This window comes from Salmo trutta, unplaced genomic scaffold (assembly GCF_901001165.1).
Source record: "Salmo trutta unplaced genomic scaffold, fSalTru1.1, whole genome shotgun sequence".
NCBI lineage: Eukaryota > Metazoa > Chordata > Actinopteri > Salmoniformes > Salmonidae > Salmo > Salmo trutta.
In genome coordinates this window covers 768,111-787,340 of record NW_021823434.1, presented here as the reverse complement: position 1 = coordinate 787,340, position 19,230 = coordinate 768,111, and the positions used below count along the sequence as shown (strand labels likewise).

Here is a 19,230-nt window from a genome sequence, read left to right as displayed (position 1 = left end):
ACAGTGCATTCGGAAAGTATTCATACCCCTTGACTTTTTCCACATTTTGTTAGGTTACAGCCTTATTCTAAAATAGATTATTTTAAATTCCCTCATCAATTTAGACACAATTCCTCATAATGACACAGAAAAAAGTTTCTAGAAATCTTTGCTAAGTTATTAGAAATAAAAAAGGGAAATAACACATTTACATAAGTATTAAGTCCCTTTACACAGTACTGTGTTAAAGCACGTTAGGCAGCGATTACAGCCTTGAGTTTTCTTAGGTATGACGCTACAAGCTTGGCACAGTCTCTGAATGTCGTTGAGTGGCCCAGCCAGACCACGGACTTGACCCCGATCAAACATCTCTGGAGAGACGTGAAAATAGCTGTGCAGCGAAGCTCCCCATCCAACCTGACAGAGCTTGAGAGGATCTGCAGAGAAGAATGGGAGAAACTCCCCAAATACAGATGTGACAAGCTTGTAGCGTCATACCCAAGAAGACTCGAGGCTGTAATCGCTGCCAAAGGTGATTCAACAAAGTACTGAGTAAAAGGTCTGAATACTTGTCTTTGACAATGCTCGTTATATTTCTTCATTTCTTTTCTATATAGATATAGATATATATATATCTATATATTCTGGATTATGTGTGTTTTCTATATATATATATGTATTATATTCTGTATTATGTGTGTAATGGTTTTTGTTATTGCTATAGGTATAGGTATTACTGCACTGTTGCTGCTAGAAACACAAGAATTTCGATGCTCCGGCGATAACAATTGCAAAACTGTGTACGCGACCAATAACCTTCGATTTGAGACCTGGGTCTATGGACCGTTAGTATTGGCCTACCAGACAATAAGAGATGATTTCAGATACATGTCAACATAATAATGCATTTATACCGAGCAATAAATGATTTATGATTGGTTATCATTGAATGGATATAAGTGACTGGGATATGAGCCTGCGCTCGCCCTGAAAAAGGGGGTGGAAATTATAGCCTACAGCATTGTTATTCTGACAAGCCTGAGATTCCCACACTGAACCCTCCCACGCTGACTCCTCCCACGCTGACTCCTCCCACGCTGACTCCTCCCACGCTGACTCACCTAGGTTATTGCGGAACCTCAGCTGGTTGCGGATACTGTACAGCTGCACGTGTTTCTCATATTCACGCTGCGAGTTCCCAACACTCTGTAAATGAAAACAGGACATTGAGATGAATTAATATACAGTAACATATACAGTAACTCAGTAAGCATGATTGCATACAGTAAGTATTATGCCACAGATGTCTCAAGTTTTGAGGGAGCGTGCTGTTGGCATGCTGATTGCAGGAATGTCCACCCGAGCTGTTGCCAGAGAAGGTAACGTTCATTTCTCTACCATAAGCCATCTGTCGTTTTACAGAATTTGGCATTACCAACTGGCCTCACAACCTCAGACCACGTGTAACCACGGCAGCCCAGGACCTCATCATGTTGCGTTTATATTTTTGTTTAGTAGTTACTCCACTCCTTTATAGGATGAATCATCCCACACGGACCTATTTCCATGTTACAGCGCGTGTTTAACAGGAAAACTGACGGAAGACAGAGTGGACTACCTGTGCTAATTAGCAGGGTTGGGGAGTAACGGATTACAAAAAAAAACGGTAACTGTAATCTGTTAGCAGCAATAATATTGTAATCAGATTACAGATACTTTTAAAAAACGAGATGATTACTTTGAGGATTAATTTATTTTTAAAACCAGTGGACAAAATGTGCTCTTCTAACACCTGCATAGTGTGGATCCCAGCCTATGGAATAACAGTGGGGCTTTTATTGCTCAATCTAGTTCATGCTGATAAAAACATCCATCCATAGGCCTAATGGACACATGCTCAGACCCACCCACTTTTCATAGATTTAAAGGGGAAATCTGTAGTTGCTACATCAATTTTTGGACTTCTAAATTATATATATTAATGTAAAGATATCATTTAATCATATTACTATATGGAGTAGAAAGCGATGGGTTATAAGAAGCCTACATAACCAACACAAAGTAAAATTTAACATCCATATGTCCAGCGATGTAAACTTTAACATTGCTTTATCCTGCAATAGATGTGGTTCAATTGGTAACTTACTTTTATATTACTTTCCCATTAAGAGGCATTAGAAGAAGAATTAAATGTAACTGAATTTAATCAGATCACGTTACTGAGTTTGGGCTAATCCAAAAGTTACGTTACTGATTACAATGTTGGACATGTCACTAAAAATACTGTCTGCTGCAATGGAGTTCAAAACAATGTACAGTAAGTGTATTATTTTACATTTGTGAAATTATTTTGATGTGATATGAAAGTAAAGGGATTTCTGTTTTTAGAATTATATTGTAATTGATTCACTTTTAGATGGAGTATTTGGCTGTTTTGGCTTCCAGAAGCAAACAGCCCTTTAAACAGAACATGTAAGGTCCTTGGACTAAGGAGTAAGGTTATTGTGCTAAGTACTAAGGTCCTTGGACTAAGTACTAAGGTCCTTGGACTAAGGACTAAGGTTATTGGGCTAAGGACTAAGGTTATTGGGCTAAGGACTAAGGTTATTGGGCTAAGGACTAAGGTTATTGGACTAAGAACTAAGGTTATTGGGCTAAGGACTAAGGTTATTGTGCTAGCCAGCTACCTAGCTAATGGAGCTGTGTTTTAGTGATGCTTTCAGGTTATTCACAAAAATCACTGTTGTTGCAGATGTGCCGGAAGACTGATCAGCTATTTCTAAACGCACCGGAGAACGTTAACGGACAGATGTAGCTAGCCAGCTGTGGAAAAACCGGTTAGCTAGATCACATACCTGTTTGACATTTGCTGGTAGCTTGTTCCACGGATAATTCTGCCTGATGTGGAATTCAACGTCTGTGTTCATTGCTTGAGTGAATATGGATCCACGATACGATAACTATAGTCCAAGATAAATATATCCCCGAAACATCAAAAACATTCACTTGATAATTCAAATGTTTCCTATCTGAAGAAAACTAATTTTTCCTTTTTAATAAATATCCACTTCCTTGTTGTATTTTCGTCAGGTTTTTTGGCTAAATTCGTCACTTCCGTCCAAGACGTGACCAGCGGATGTTGAATGATCGATGAGGGACGGCAGTAGAAATGAACACTGATAAAATGATTATTGCATCAAACTCAATGTAAATGTTTGTGTCAATTAAGAAAATCATAAGGTTGGCTCCCTTCCAGCAATGTGTACTCGACCTTGTAAAGTAAATGTCCATAATTATTTCTAACGTCGAGCATAATGGTCATATAATATAAACGGTCTGGCTGGTGGCTAATAATGTCAAACTATCGCACACATCCACATGAAACTGGTCCAACAAAGTCTAATTGAGAAATGTTCAAATGTTTTCAAACTTATTAGATATAAATAAATAACCTCCAGTTAGTCTGATATGGCATGCTTTTTGCATTTGACCACATAGATATTCCAACTTTCATACTGTAAAAATTCATGACATAAATCAACTGTCTGAAATGCTGGACTGGCAGTCAACCTCGCCACAGGCTTTCAGTGTGAGAAGACGCAGAGCTCAAAGATGAGTAAAAGCACCGAAACTCACTTAGGCTGGATCCCAATGACTCCCTATAGTGCACTACTTTTGACCAGAACCCTATGGGCGCTGGTCAACAGTAGTTCACTATATAGGGAATAGGGTGCCATTGGGCCCTGGTTATCAATAGTTCACTACATATATAGGGAATAGGGTGCCATAGGCCTCAAGTCACTTGGTAACCACCCAGTATAAACAGTGTTGGGGTACAGCTCTTGGTAACCACCCAGTATAAACAGTGTTGGGGTACAGCTCTTGGTAACCACCCAGTATAAACAGTGTTGGGGTACAGCTCTTGGTAACCACCCAGTATAAAGTGTTGGGGTAAAGCTCTTGGTAACCACCCAGTATAAACAGTGTTGGGGTACAGCTCTTGGTAACCACCCAGTATAAACATTGTTGGGGTATGGCTCTTGGTAACCACCCAGTATAAACAGTGTTGGGGTACAGCTCGTGGTAACCACCCAGTATAAACAGTGTTGGGTATGGCTCTTGGTAACCACCCAGTATAAACAGTGTTGGGTACGGCTCTTGGTAACCACCCAGTATAAACAGTGTTGGGGTATGGCTCTTGGTAACCACCGAGTATAAATCAAATCAAAATCAAATTAAATTTATTTATATAGCCCTTCGTACATCAGCTGAAATCTCAAAGTGCTGTACAGAAACCCAGCCTAAAACCCCAAACAGCAAGCAATGCATGTGAAAGAAGCACGGTGGCTAGGAAAAACTCCCTAGGAAAAACTCCCTAGAAAGGCCAAAAACCTAGGAAGAAACCTAGAGAGGAACCAGGCTATGAGGGGTGGCCAGTCCTCTTCTGGCTGTGCCGGGTGGATATTATAACAGAACATGGTCAAGATGTCAAAATGTTCATAAATGACCAGCATGGTCAAATAATAATAATCATAGTAGTTGTCGAGGGTGCAACAAGCACGTCCGGTGAACAGGTCAGGGTACCATAGCCGCAGGCAGAACAGTTGAAACTGGAGCAGCAGCACGGCCAGGTGGACTGGGGACAGGAAGGAGTCATCATGCCAGGTAGTCCTGAGGCATGGTCCTAGGGCTCAGGTCCTCCGAGAGAAAGAAAGAAAGAGAGAAAGAGAGAATTAGAGAGAGCATATTTAAATTCACACAGGACACCGGATAAGACAAGAGAAATACTCGAGATGTAACAGACTGACCCTAGCCCCCCGACACAAACTACTGCGGCATAAATACTGGAGGCTGAGACAGGAGGGATCAGAAGACACTGTGGCCCCATCCGATGATACCCCCGGACAGGGCCAAACAGGCAGGATATAACCAGTGTTGGGTACGGCTCTTGGTAACCACCCAGTATAAACAGTGTTGGGGTACGGCTCTTGGTAACCACCCAGTATAAACAGTGTTGGGGTACAGCTCTTGGTATCCACCCAGTAAAAACAGTGTTGGGGTACGGCTCTTGGTAACCACCCAGTATAAACAGTGTTGGGTACGGCTCTTGGTAACCACCCAGTATAAACAGTGTTGGGGTACAGCTCTTGGTAACCACCCAGTATAAACAGTGTTGGGTATGGCTCTTGGTAACCACCCAGTATAAACAGTGTTGGGGTACGGCTCTTGGTAACCAACCAGTATAAACAGTTTTGGGGTATGGCTCTTGGTAACCACCCAGTATAAACAGTGTTGGGGTACAGCTCTTGGTAACCAACCAGTATAAACAGTGTTGGGGTACAGCTCTTGGTAACCACCCAGTATAAACAGTGTTGGGCACAGCTCTTGGTAACCACCCAGTATAAACAGTGTTGGGGTACAGCTCTTGGTAACCACCCAGTATAAACAGTGTTGGGGTACGGCTCTTGGTAACCACCCAGTATAAACAGTGTTGGGGTACAGCTCTTGGTAACCACCCAGTATAAACAGTGTTGGGGTACGGCTCTTGGTAACCACCCAGTATAAACAGTGTTGGGTACGGCTCTTGGTAACCACCCAGTATAAACAGTGTTGGGTACGGCTCTTGGTAACCACCCAGTATAAACAGTGTTGGGGTACGGCTCTTGGTAACCACCCAGTATAAACAGTGTTGGGTACAGCTCTTGGTAACCACCCAGTATAAACAGTGTTGGGGTACAGCTCTGACTACAACTAGCTGCCAAGTATCTGACGTCTTAATCTAATTTTTATTTAATTTAACCTTTATTTAACTAGGCAAGTCAGTTAAGAACAAATTCTTACTTACAATGACGGCCTACCCCGGCCAAACCCGGATGAATCTTGGCCAATTGTGCACTGCCCTATGGGCTCCCAATCACGGCCGGTTGTGATACAGCCTGGAATTGAACCAGGGTCTACACCGTTCACACTATATGGATGTAAATACCCTCAAATGAAAGCTGAAAGTCCATACTGATAGCTCATAATCGTGATTTAACTTCAACTCCAATATGCTGTGGTAGATAGCTAAAATAATAATAACTTGGTCAATGTCCAAATATTTATGGACCTGACTGTATATAGTGGACTACTTTTGACCAGGGCTCATAGTGTAGTAGTAGTGCCATAGGGAATAGGGTGCTATTTGGGATGCAGGTGAAAATACAGCTATAGGAAAAGGACAGCATTCTGATTCTATAAATGAGTTCAGAGCTATAGGAAAATGATTCTGATTCTATAGATGTGTTGAGAGCAGTAGGATGGGGATAGATCTAGGATGGGCAACTGGCATTTTTTGCCCCCCTTTTGTAGGCCCTCGGACTAAAAAAAATAATTAAAAAACTTAAGGCTTTTCACATCCGGATGAAAAGTGTGCCCAAAGTAAACTGCCTGACACTCAGGCCCAGAAGCTAGGATAGAAAACACTCTAACGTGTCTAAAACTGTTCAAATTATGTCTGTGAGTATAACAGAACTTATTTGGCAGGCGAAACCCCGAGGACAAACCATCCAGGAAAATTCTTTTTTGAGGTCACTCTCTTTTCAATGGGTTTTCTATGTGGATCTAGATTTCTAAGGCACTTGCTTTCAGTTCCTATCGCTTCCACTAGATATCAACAGTCTTTAGATATTGGTTGATGTTTTTCCTTTAAGAAATGAAGAAGTAGGGCTATTCAGAACAAGGGTCAAGTTTAGTGTACTGTTGTGGTTGGGGGGCGCGACCTGAAAGCTCGCTCCACATTGTTTTTATCCGCTATTGAACGCAGTTTATCCCGTCTTAAATTTTATAGATTATTTACGTTAATAAATACCTAAAGTTGTATTAGGAAAGTTGTTTGAAATGTTTGGACAAAGTTTACAGGTAACTTCTAAGATATTTTGTAGTCATGTTGCACGAGTTGGAACCGGTATTTTTCTGAATCAAACGCGCCAAATAAATGGACATTTTGGAGATATAACGACAGAATTAATCGAACAAAGGACCATTTGTGATGTTTATGGGACATATTGGAGTGCCAGCAGAAGAAGATCTTCAAAAGGTAAGGCATGAATTATATCGTTATTTCTGACTTTTGTGTCGCGCCTGGCGGGTTGAAATGTGATTTTCATGGGTATCTTTTATGGGGTGCTGTCCTCAGATAAACGCATGGTTTGCTTTCACCGTAAAGCCTTTTTGAAATCTGACACTGTGGCTGGATTAACAAGAAGTTCATCTTTAAACCGATGTATAACACTTGTATGATTCGTGAATTATTATTATGAGTATTTCTGTTTTTGAATTTGGCGAGCTGCTATTTCACTGGGTGTTGTCAAATCAATCCCGTTAACGGGATTGGCGCGCGAAGGGATCACTAAGAAATTAAACATTTTTTGGGGTGGGGACTCCGTTGGGGTCTCAAATTGCTGTTGAGAGTTAGAATAGTAGAATACCCAAGGTGCAATTTCGAAATTTGGTTGTGCGTCATTAGTTTTTCTCTTGTTATGTCAGATTGTAAATTAGTCGTGCGGACCAACTATCTAAACTTGAAGTAATCATGGTCGAAGCAAAGCCCCCATTGATTTTGTTAGTGTATCAGAGTTATTATGGGTGATTCCCTTGCCACTTCATTGTAAACCAATTGGTTTTTGTTTCGTCTTGCCTTGACTTGACTTGACTTACTCAACATGGAATCTTACTGGCTGGTTTGCGAGGCTTGCTTACGAGGGGCCATGCTGTTTCCTATCAGATAATAAATCTATCCATGTTGTTTCCTATCAGATAATACATCTATCCATGTTGTTTCCTATCAGATATTTAATCTATCCATGTTGTTTCCTATCAGATAATTCATCTATCCATGTTGTTTCCTTAGAGATAATAAATCTATCCATGTTGTTTCCTATCAGATAATAAATCTATCCATGTTTTTTCCTTAGCGATAATAAATCTATCCATGTTGTTTCCTATCAGATAATTAATCTATCCATGCTGTTTCCTATCAGATAATAAATCTAACCATGTTGTTTCCTATCAGATAATACATCTATCCATGTTGTTTCCTATCAGATAATACATCTATCCATGTTGTTTCCTATCAGATACTTAATCTATCCATGTTGTTTCCTTAGAGATAATAAATCTATCCATGTTGTTTCTTATCAGATAATAAATCGATCCATGTTGTTTCCTATCAGATAATAAATCTATCCATGTTGTTTCCTATCAGATAATAAATCTATCCATGCTGTTTCCTATCAGATATTTAATCTATCCATGTTGTTTCCTTAGAGATAATAAATCTATCCTTGCTGTTTCCTATCAGATAATAAATCTATCCATGTTGTTTCCTATCAGATAATAAATCTATCCATGCTGTTTCCTATCAGATAATAAATCTATCCATGTTGTTTCCTATCAGATATTTAATCTATCCATGCTGTTTCCTATCAGATATTTAATCTATCCATGTTGTTTCCTATCAGATAATAAATCTATCCATGTTGTTTCCTATCAGATATTTAATCTATCCATGTTGTTTCCTATCAGATAATAAATCTATCCATGCTGTTTCCTATCAGATATTTAATCTATCCATGTTGTTTCCTATCAGATAATACATCTATCCATGTTGTTTCCTATCAGATATTTAATCTATCCATGCTGTTTCCTATCAGATATTTAATCTATCCATGCTGTTTCCTATCAGATATTTCATCTATCCATGCTGTTTCCTATCAGATATTTAATCTATCCATGTTGTTTCCTATCAGATATTTAATCTATCCATGTTGTTTCCTATCAGATAATAAATCTATCCATGCTGTTTCCTATCAGATAATAAATCTATCCATGTTGTTTCCTATCAGATATTTAATCTATCCATGTTGTTTCCTATCAGATAATAAATCTATCCATGTTGTTTCCTATCAGATAATAAATCTATCCATGTTGTTTCCTATCAGATAATAAATCTATCCATGCTGTTTCCTATCAGATATTTAATCTATCCATGTTGTTTCCTATCAGATAATTAATCTATCCATGTTGTTTCCTATCAGATAATACATCTATCCATGTTGTTTCCTATCAGATAATAAATCTATCCATGTTGTTTCCTATCAGATAATTAATCTATCCATGCTGTTTCCTATCAGATATTTAATCTATCCATGTTGTTTCCTATCAGATAATACATCTATCCATGTTGTTTCCTATCAGATATTTAATCTATCCATGCTGTTTCCTATCAGATATTTAATCTATCCATGCTGTTTCCTATCAGATATTTAATCTATCCATGTTGTTTCCTTAGAGATAATAAATCTATCCATGTTGTTTCCTTAGAGATAATAAATCTATCCATGCTGTTTCCTATCAGATATTTAATCTATCCATGCTGTTTCCTATCAGATAATAAATCTATCCATGTTGTTTCCTATCAGATAATAAATCTATCCATGTTGTTTCCTATCAGATAATAAATCTATCCATGCTGTTTCCTATCAGATAATACATCTATCCATGTTGTTTCCTTAGAGATAATTAATCTAACCATGTTGATTCCTTAGAGATAATAAATCTATCCATGTTGTTTCCTTAGAGATAATTAATCTATCCATGCTGTTTCCTATCAGATAATAAATCTATCCATGTTGTTTCCTTAGAGATAATAAATCTATCCATGTTGTTTCCTTAGAGATAATAAATCTATCCATGTTGTTTCCTATCAGATAATAAAACTATCCATGTTGTTTCCTATCAGATAATAAATCTATCCATGTTGTTTCCTATCAGATAATTAATCTATCCATGTTGTTTCCTATCAGATAATACATCTATCCATGTTGTTTCCTATCAGATAATAAATCTATCCATGCTGTTTCCTATCAGATAATACATCTATCCATGTTGTTTCCTATCAGATAATAAATCTATCCATGTTGTTTCCTATCAGATATTTAATCTATCCATGTTGTTTCCTATCAGATAATAAATCTATCCATGCTGTTTCCTATCAGATATTTAATCTATCCATGTTGTTTCCTATCAGATAATACATCTATCCATGTTGTTTCCTATCAGATATTTAATCTATCCATGCTGTTTCCTATCAGATATTTAATCTATCCATGCTGTTTCCTATCAGATATTTCATCTATCCATGCTGTTTCCTATCAGATATTTAATCTATCCATGTTGTTTCCTATCAGATATTTAATCTATCCATGTTGTTTCCTATCAGATAATAAATCTATCCATGCTGTTTCCTATCAGATAATAAATCTATCCATGTTGTTTCCTATCAGATATTTAATCTATCCATGTTGTTTCCTATCAGATAATAAATCTATCCATGTTGTTTCCTATCAGATAATAAATCTATCCATGTTGTTTCCTATCAGATAATAAATCTATCCATGCTGTTTCCTATCAGATATTTAATCTATCCATGTTGTTTCCTATCAGATAATTAATCTATCCATGTTGTTTCCTATCAGATAATACATCTATCCATGTTGTTTCCTATCAGATAATAAATCTATCCATGTTGTTTCCTATCAGATAATTAATCTATCCATGCTGTTTCCTATCAGATATTTAATCTATCCATGTTGTTTCCTATCAGATAATACATCTATCCATGTTGTTTCCTATCAGATATTTAATCTATCCATGCTGTTTCCTATCAGATATTTAATCTATCCATGCTGTTTCCTATCAGATATTTAATCTATCCATGTTGTTTCCTTAGAGATAATAAATCTATCCATGTTGTTTCCTTAGAGATAATAAATCTATCCATGCTGTTTCCTATCAGATATTTAATCTATCCATGCTGTTTCCTATCAGATAATAAATCTATCCATGTTGTTTCCTATCAGATAATAAATCTATCCATGTTGTTTCCTATCAGATAATAAATCTATCCATGCTGTTTCCTATCAGATAATACATCTATCCATGTTGTTTCCTTAGAGATAATTAATCTAACCATGTTGATTCCTTAGAGATAATAAATCTATCCATGTTGTTTCCTTAGAGATAATTAATCTATCCATGCTGTTTCCTATCAGATAATAAATCTATCCATGTTGTTTCCTTAGAGATAATAAATCTATCCATGTTGTTTCCTTAGAGATAATAAATCTATCCATGTTGTTTCCTATCAGATAATAAAACTATCCATGTTGTTTCCTATCAGATAATAAATCTATCCATGTTGTTTCCTATCAGATAATTAATCTATCCATGTTGTTTCCTATCAGATAATACATCTATCCATGTTGTTTCCTATCAGATAATAAATCTATCCATGCTGTTTCCTATCAGATAATACATCTATCCATGTTGTTTCCTATCAGATAATAAATCTATCCATGTTGTTTCCTATCAGATAATAAATCTATCCATGTTGTTTCCTATCAGATAATAAGTCTATCCATGCTGTTTCCTATCAGATAATTAATCTATCCATGTTGTTTCCTATCAGATAATAAATCTATCCATGCTGTTTCCTATCAGATAATGAATTCATGACTGGTGCTAAAGTCCTCGTGGATGATTGTTCACCATACAAGGCAAGAAGAGTACTGTTACATTAGTCACATATTACATAGTACTGTTACATTAGTCACATATATTACAGAGTACTGTTACAGTAGTCACATATATTACAGAGTACTGTTACATTAGTCACTCTCAGTCACATATTACATAGTACTGTTACATTAATCACATATTACAGAGTACTGTTACATTAGTCACATATATTACAGAGTACTGTTACATTAGTCACTCTCAGTCACATATTACATAGTACTGTTACATTAATCACATATTACATAGTACTGTTACATTAGTCACATATATTACAGAGTACTGTTACATTAGTCACATATATTACAGAGTACTGTTACATTAGTCACATATATTACAGAGTACTGTTACATTAGTCACAGATATTACAGAGTACTGTTACATTAGTCACTCTCAGTCACATATATTACAGAGTACTGTTACATTAGTCACATATTACAGAGTACTGTTACATTAGTCACTCTCAGTCACATATTACAGAGTACTGTTACATTAGTCACTCTCAGTCACATATTACAGAGTAATGTTACATTAGTCACTCTCAGTCACATATATTACAGAGTACTTTTACATTAGTCACTCTCAGTCACATATTACAGAGTGCTGTTACATTAGTCACATATATTACAGAGTACTGTTACATTAGTCACATATTACAGAGTACTTTTACATTAGTCACATATATTAGAGTTCTGTTACATTAATCACATATATTACAGAGTACTGTTACATTAGTCACATATATTACAGAGTACTGTTACATTAGTCACATATTACAGAGTACTGTTACATTAGTCATATATTACAGAGTACTGTTACATTAGTCACTCTGTCACAGATATTACAGAGTACTGTTACATTAGTCATATATTACAGAGTACTGTTACATTAGTCATATATTACAGTGTACTGTTACATTAGTCACATATTACAGAGTACTGTTACATTAGTCACATATTACAGAGTACTGTTACATTAGTCACATATTACAGAGTACTGTTACATTAGTCACATATTACAGAGTACTGTTACATTAGTCATATATTACAGAGTACTGTTACATTAGTCATATATTACAGTGTACTGTTACATTAGTCACATATTACAGAGTACTGTTACATTAGTCACATATTACAGAGTACTGTTACATTAGTCATATATTACAGAGTACTGTTACATTAGTCACATATATTACATAGTCACATATATTACATAGTACTGTTACATTAGTCACATATTACAGAGTACTGTTACATTAGTCACATATATTACAGAGTACTGTTACATTAGTCACATATTACAGAGTACTGCTACATTAGTCACATATTACAGAGTACTGTTACATTAGTCACATATTACAGAGTACTGCTACATTAGTCACATATTACAGAGTACTGTTACATTAGTCACATATTACAGAGTACTGTTACATTAGTCACATATTACAGAGTACTGCTACATTAGTCACACATATTACAGAGTATCAAATCAAATCAAATCAAATTTATTTATATAGCCATTCGTACATCAGCTGAAATCTCAAAGTGCTGTACAGAAACCCAGCCTAAAACCCCAAACAGCAAGCAATGCATGTGAAAGAAGCACGGTGGCTGGGAAAAACTCCCTAGGAAAAACTCCTGAGAAAGGCCAAAAACCTAGGAAGAAACCTAGAGAGGAACCAGGCTATGAGGGGTGGCCAGTCCTCTTCTGGCTGTGCCGGGTGGATATTATAACAGAACATGGTCAAGATGTTAAAATGTTCGTAAATGACCAGCATGGTCAAATAATAATAATCATAGTAATTGTCGAGGGTGCAACAAGCACGTCCGGTGAACAGGTCAGGGTTCCGTAGCCGCAGGCAGAACAGTTGAAACTGGAGCAGCAGCATGGCCAGGTGGACTGGGGACAGCAAGGAGTCATCATGCCAGGTAGTCCTAGGGCTCAGGTCCTCCGAAAGAAAGAAAGAAAGAAAGAAAGAGAGAATTAGAGAGAGCATATTTACATTCACACAGGACACCGGATAAGACAAGAGAATACTCCAGATGTAACAGACTGACCCTAGCCCCCCGACACATAAACTACTGCAGCATAAATACTGGAGGCTGAGACAGGAGGGATCAGAAGACACTGTGGCCCCATCCGATGATACCCCCGGACAGGGCCAAACAGGCAGGAGTACTGTTACATTAGTCACACATATTACAGAGTACTGTTACATTAGTCACTCTCAGTCACATATATTACAGAGTACTGTTACATTAGTCACATATATTACAGAGTACTGCTACATTAGTCACACATATTACAGAGTACTATTACATTAGTCACTCTCAGTCACATATATTACAGAGTACTGCTACATTAGTCACATATATTACAGAGTACTGTTACATTAGTCACTCTCAGTCACATATATTACAGAGTACTGTTACATTAGTCACATATATTACAGAGTACTGTTACATTAGTCACATATATTACAGAGTACTGTTACATTAGTCACATATATTACAGAGTACTATTACATTAGTCACTCTCAGTCACATATATTACAGAGTACTGCTACATTAGTCACATATATTACAGAGTACTGTTACATTAGTCACTCTCAGTCACATATATTACAGAGTACTGTTACATTAGTCACATATATTACAGAGTACTGTTACATTAGTCACATATATTACAGAGTACTGTTACATTAGTCACATATATTACAGAGTACTGTTACATTAGTCACATATATTACCGATATTTCTCTCCGCCCTATGGCAAAATGTGTAGAATTGCACAAAATTAGTTATAAAACTGCAAAATCTTCTCTTGACTATAGTTATAGATCTGGTTTGTAGTTATAAATCTGACTATATATTTACAGTACCAGTCAAAAGTTTGGACACATCTACTCATTCTAGGGTTTTTCTTTATTTTTTACATTGTAGAATAATAGTGAAGACATCAAAACCATGAAATAACACACAAGGAATCATGTAGTAACCAAAAAAGTGTTAAACGAATCAAAGTAGGCACCCTTTGCCTTGATGACAGCTTTGCACACTCTTGGCATTCTCTCAACCAGCTTCATGAGGTAGTCACCTGGAATGCATTTCAATTAACAGGTGTGCCTTGTTAAAAGGTAATTTGTGAAATTGATTTCTTTCTTAGTAGGTTTGAGCCAATCAGTTGAAATGTTCCGGATTGCCTGACCTTCATGTCTTAAAGTAATGATGGACTGTCATTTCTCTTTGCTTATTTGAGCTGTTCTTAACATAATATGGACTTGGTATTTTCCCAAATATGGTTACCTTCTGTATATCACCCCTACATTGTCACAACACAAGAAATGTGAAAGTTTCTTCAAGTTAAGTCTCAAAAACCATGAAGCACTATGAAACTGGTTCTCATGAGGACCGCCACAGAAAAGGCAGACCCAGAGTTACATCTGCTGCAGAGGATAAGTTCATTAGAGTTACCAGCCTCAGAAATTGCAGCCCAAATGAATGCTTCACAGAGTTCAAGTAACAGACACATCAACATCAACTGATCAGAGGAGACTGTGTGAATCAGGCCTTCATGGTTGAATTACTGCAAAGAAACCACTACTAAAGGACACCAATAAGAAGAAGAGACTTGTTTGGATCAAGAAACACGAGCAATGGACATTAGACCGGTGGAAATCTGTCCTTTGGTCTGGAGTCCACATTTTTTTGTAAGACGCAGAGTAGGTGAATGGATGATCTTTGCATGTGTGGTTCCCACCGTGAAGCACGGAGGAGGTGGTGTGATGGTGTGGGGATGCTTTGCTGGTGACACTGTCTGTGATTTATTTAGAATTCAAGGCACACTTCACTAGCATGGCTACCACAGCATTCTGCAGCGATACGCCATCCCACCTGGTTTGGGCTTAGTGGGACTATCATTTGTTTTTCAACAGGACAATGATCCAACACACCTCCAGGCTACAAAAGGGCTATTTGACCAAGAAGGAGAAAGATGACCTGCATCAGATGACCTGAGTGCTGCATCACATGACCTGGCCTCCACAATTATTTAATTTTTAAACATTTTATCTAACCTTTATTTAACTAGGCAAGTCAGTTAAGAACAAATTCTTATTTACCCAACCTCAACCCAATTGAGATGGTTTGGGATGAGTTGGATCGCAGAGTGAAGGAAAAGTAGCCAACAAGTGCTTAGCATATGTGGGAACTCCTTCAAGACTGTTGGAAAAGCATTCCAGGTGAAGCTGGTGGAGAGAATGCCAAGAGTGTACAAAGCTGTCATCAAGGCAAAGGGTGGCTACTTTGACAAATCTAAATTTGAAAATATATTTTGATTTGTTTAACACTTTTTTGTTACTACATGATTCAAAATGTGTTATTTCATAATGTTGATGTCTTCATTATTATTCTACAATGTAGAAAATAGTCAAATAAAGAAAAACCCTTGAATGAGCAGGTGTTCTAAAACTTTTGACTGGTACTGTAGATCTGACTAGCTAAAGATCCGATTATAATTATAGATCTGGTTTGTAGTTATAGATCTGACTGTAGTTATAGATCTGACTGTAGTTATAGATCTGGTCTGTAGTTATAGATCTGGTTTGTAGTTATAGATCTGACTATAGTTATAGATCTGGTTTGTAGTTGTAGATCTGGTTTGTAGTTATAGATCTGACTGTAGTTATAGATCTGACTATAGTTGTAGATCTGGTTTGTAGTTGTAGATCTGGTTTGTAGTTGTAGATCTGACTGTAGTTATAGATCTGACTATAGTTGTAGATCTGGTTTGTAGTTGTAGATCTGGTTTGTAGTTGTAGATCTGACTGTAGTTGTAGATCTGACTATAGTTGTAGATCTGACTATTGTTATAGATCTGGTTTGTAGTTATAGATCTGGTTTGTAGTTGTAGATCTGACTATAGTTGTAGATCTGGTTTGTAGTTATAGATCTGACTATAGTTATAGATCTGACTATAGTTGTAGATCTGGTTTGTAGTTGTAGATCTGACTATAGTTATAGATCTGGTTTGTAGTTATAGATCTGGTTTGTAGTTGTAGATCTGACTATAGTTGTAGATCTGGTTTGTAGTTGTAGATCTGGTTTGTAGTTGTAGATCTGACTATAGTTGTAGATCTGGTTTGTAGTTATAGATCTGACTATAGTTATAGATCTGACTATAGTTGTAGATCTGGTTTGTAGTTATAGATCTGACTATAGTTGTAGATCTGGTTTGTAGTTGTAGATCTGACTGAAGTTATAGATCTGGTTTGTAGTTATAGATCTGACTATAGTTGTAGATCTGACTATAGTTGTAGATCTGACTATAGTTGTAGATCTGGTTTGTAGTTGTAGATCTGGTTTGTAGTTATAGATCTGACTGTAGTTATAGATCTGACTGTAGTTGTAGATCTGGTTTGTAGTTGTAGATCTGACTATAGTTGTAGATCTGGTTTGTAGTTGTAGATCTGACTATAGTTATAGATCTGACTATAGTTATAGATCTGGTTTGTAGTTGTAGATCTGGTTTGTAGTTATAGATCTGACTGTAGTTATAGATCTGACTATAGTTGTAGATCTGGTTTGTAGTTATAGATCTGACTATAGTTATAGATCTGACTATAGTTGTAGATCTGACTATAGTTGTAGATCTGACTATAGTTATAGATCTGACTATAGTTGTAGATCTGACTATAGTTGTAGATCTGGTTTGTAGTTGTAGATCTGACTATAGTTATAGATCTGACTATAGTTGTAGATCTGGTTTGTAGTTGTAGATCTGACTATAGTTGTAGATCTGACTATAGTTGTAGATCTGGTTTGTAGTTATAGATCTGACTATAGTTGTAGATCTGACTATAGTTATAGATCTGACTATAGTTGTAGATCTGGTTTGTAGTTGTAGATCTGACTAAAGTTATAGATCTGGTTTGTAGTTGTAGATCTGGTTTGTAGTTATAGATCTGACTATAGTTATAGATCTGACTATAGTTATAGATCTGGTTTGTAGTTATAGATCTGACTATAGTTGTAGATCTGACTATAGTTATAGATCTGACTATAGTTATAGATCTGACTATAGTTGTAGATCTGGTTTGTAGTTGTAGATCTGGTTTGTAGTTATAGATCTGACTATAGTTATAGATCTGGTTTGTAGTTGTAGATCTGACTATAGTTATAGATCTGGTTTGTAGTTGTAGATCTGACTATAGTTGTAGATCTGACTATAGTTGTAGATCTGACTATAGTTGTAGATCTGACTATAGTTGTAGATCTGACTATAGTTATAGATCTGACTATAGTTGTAGATCTGACTATAGTTGTAGATCTGGTTTGTAGTTGTAGATCTGACTATAGTTGTAGATCTGACTATAGTTGTAGATCTGACTATAGTTGTAGATCTGGTTTGTAGTTGTAGATCTGACTATAGTTGTAGATCTGACTATAGTTATAGATCTGACTATAGTTGTAGATCTGGTTTGTAGTTGTAGATCTGACTATAGTTGTAGATCTGGTTTGTAGTTGTAGATCTGACTATAGTTGTAGATCTGACTATAGTTGTAGATCTGACTATAGTTATAGATCTGACTATAGTTGTAGATCTGACTATAGTTGTAGATCTGGTTTGTAGTTGTAGATCTGACTATAGTTGTAGATCTGACTATAGTTGTAGATCTGACTATAGTTGTAGATCTGACTATAGTTGTAGATCTGGTTTGTAGTTATAGATCTGACTATAGTTATAGATCTGACTATAGTTGTAGATCTGACTGTAGTTGTAGATCTGACTATAGTTATAGATCTGGTTTGTAGTTGTAGATCTGGTTTGTAGTTATAGATCTGACTATAGTTATAGATCTGACTATAGTTGTAGATCTGGTTTGTAGTTGTAGATCTGACTATAGTTATAGATCTGACTATAGTTATAGATCTGACTATAGTTGTAGATCTGACTATAGTTGTAGATCAGACTATAGTTATAGATCTGACTATAGTTATAGATCTGACTATAGTTGTAGATCTGGTTTGTAGTTATAGATCTGACTATAGTTATAGATCTGGTTTGTAGTTGTAGATCTGACTATAGTTATAGATCTGGTTTGTAGTTGTAGATCTGACTATAGTTGTAGATCTGGTTTGTAGTTGTAGATCTGACTATAGTTGTAGATCTGACTATAGTTGTAGATCTGACTATAGTTGTAGATCTGACTATAGTTATAGATCTGACTATAGTTATAGATCTGACTATAGTTGTAGATCTGACTATAGTTGTAGATCTGACTATGGTTGTAGATCTGGTTTGTAGTTGTAGATCTGGTTTGTAGTTGTAGATCTGGTTTGTTGTTATAGATCTGACTATAGTTGTAGATCTGACTATAGTTGTAGATCTGACTATAGTTATAGATCTGACTATAGTTGTAGATCTGGTTTGTAGTTGTAGATCTGACTATAGTTGTAGATCTGGTTTGTAGTTGTAGATCTGACTATAGTTGTAGATCTGACTATAGTTATAGATCTGACTATAGTTGTAGATCTGGTTTGTAGTTGTAGATCTGACTATAGTTGTTGATCTGACTATAGTTGTAGATCTGACTATAGTTGTAGATCTGGTTTGTAGTTGTAGATCTGACTATAG

At 36.5% G+C, this 19,230-nt stretch overlaps 1 protein-coding gene across 1 annotated transcript in view; it reads right to left on the bottom strand.

Moving 5' to 3' along the window:
- LOC115190951 (protein FAM91A1) overlaps positions 1 to 3,136 on the bottom strand; it is a 114,820-nt gene extending 111,684 nt beyond the window's left edge. Inside the window, exons 1-2 of the mRNA XM_029748993.1 lie at positions 2,835 to 3,136; positions 1,101 to 1,185 (exon numbers count right to left, since the gene is read on the bottom strand). Of these exons, the coding sequence (XP_029604853.1) occupies positions 1,101 to 1,185; positions 2,835 to 2,906 (157 nt within the window). The 5' untranslated portion in view covers positions 2,907 to 3,136. The remainder of the gene's footprint in view (positions 1 to 1,100; positions 1,186 to 2,834) is intronic.
- Between the last annotated feature and the right edge of the window lie 16,094 nt (positions 3,137 to 19,230).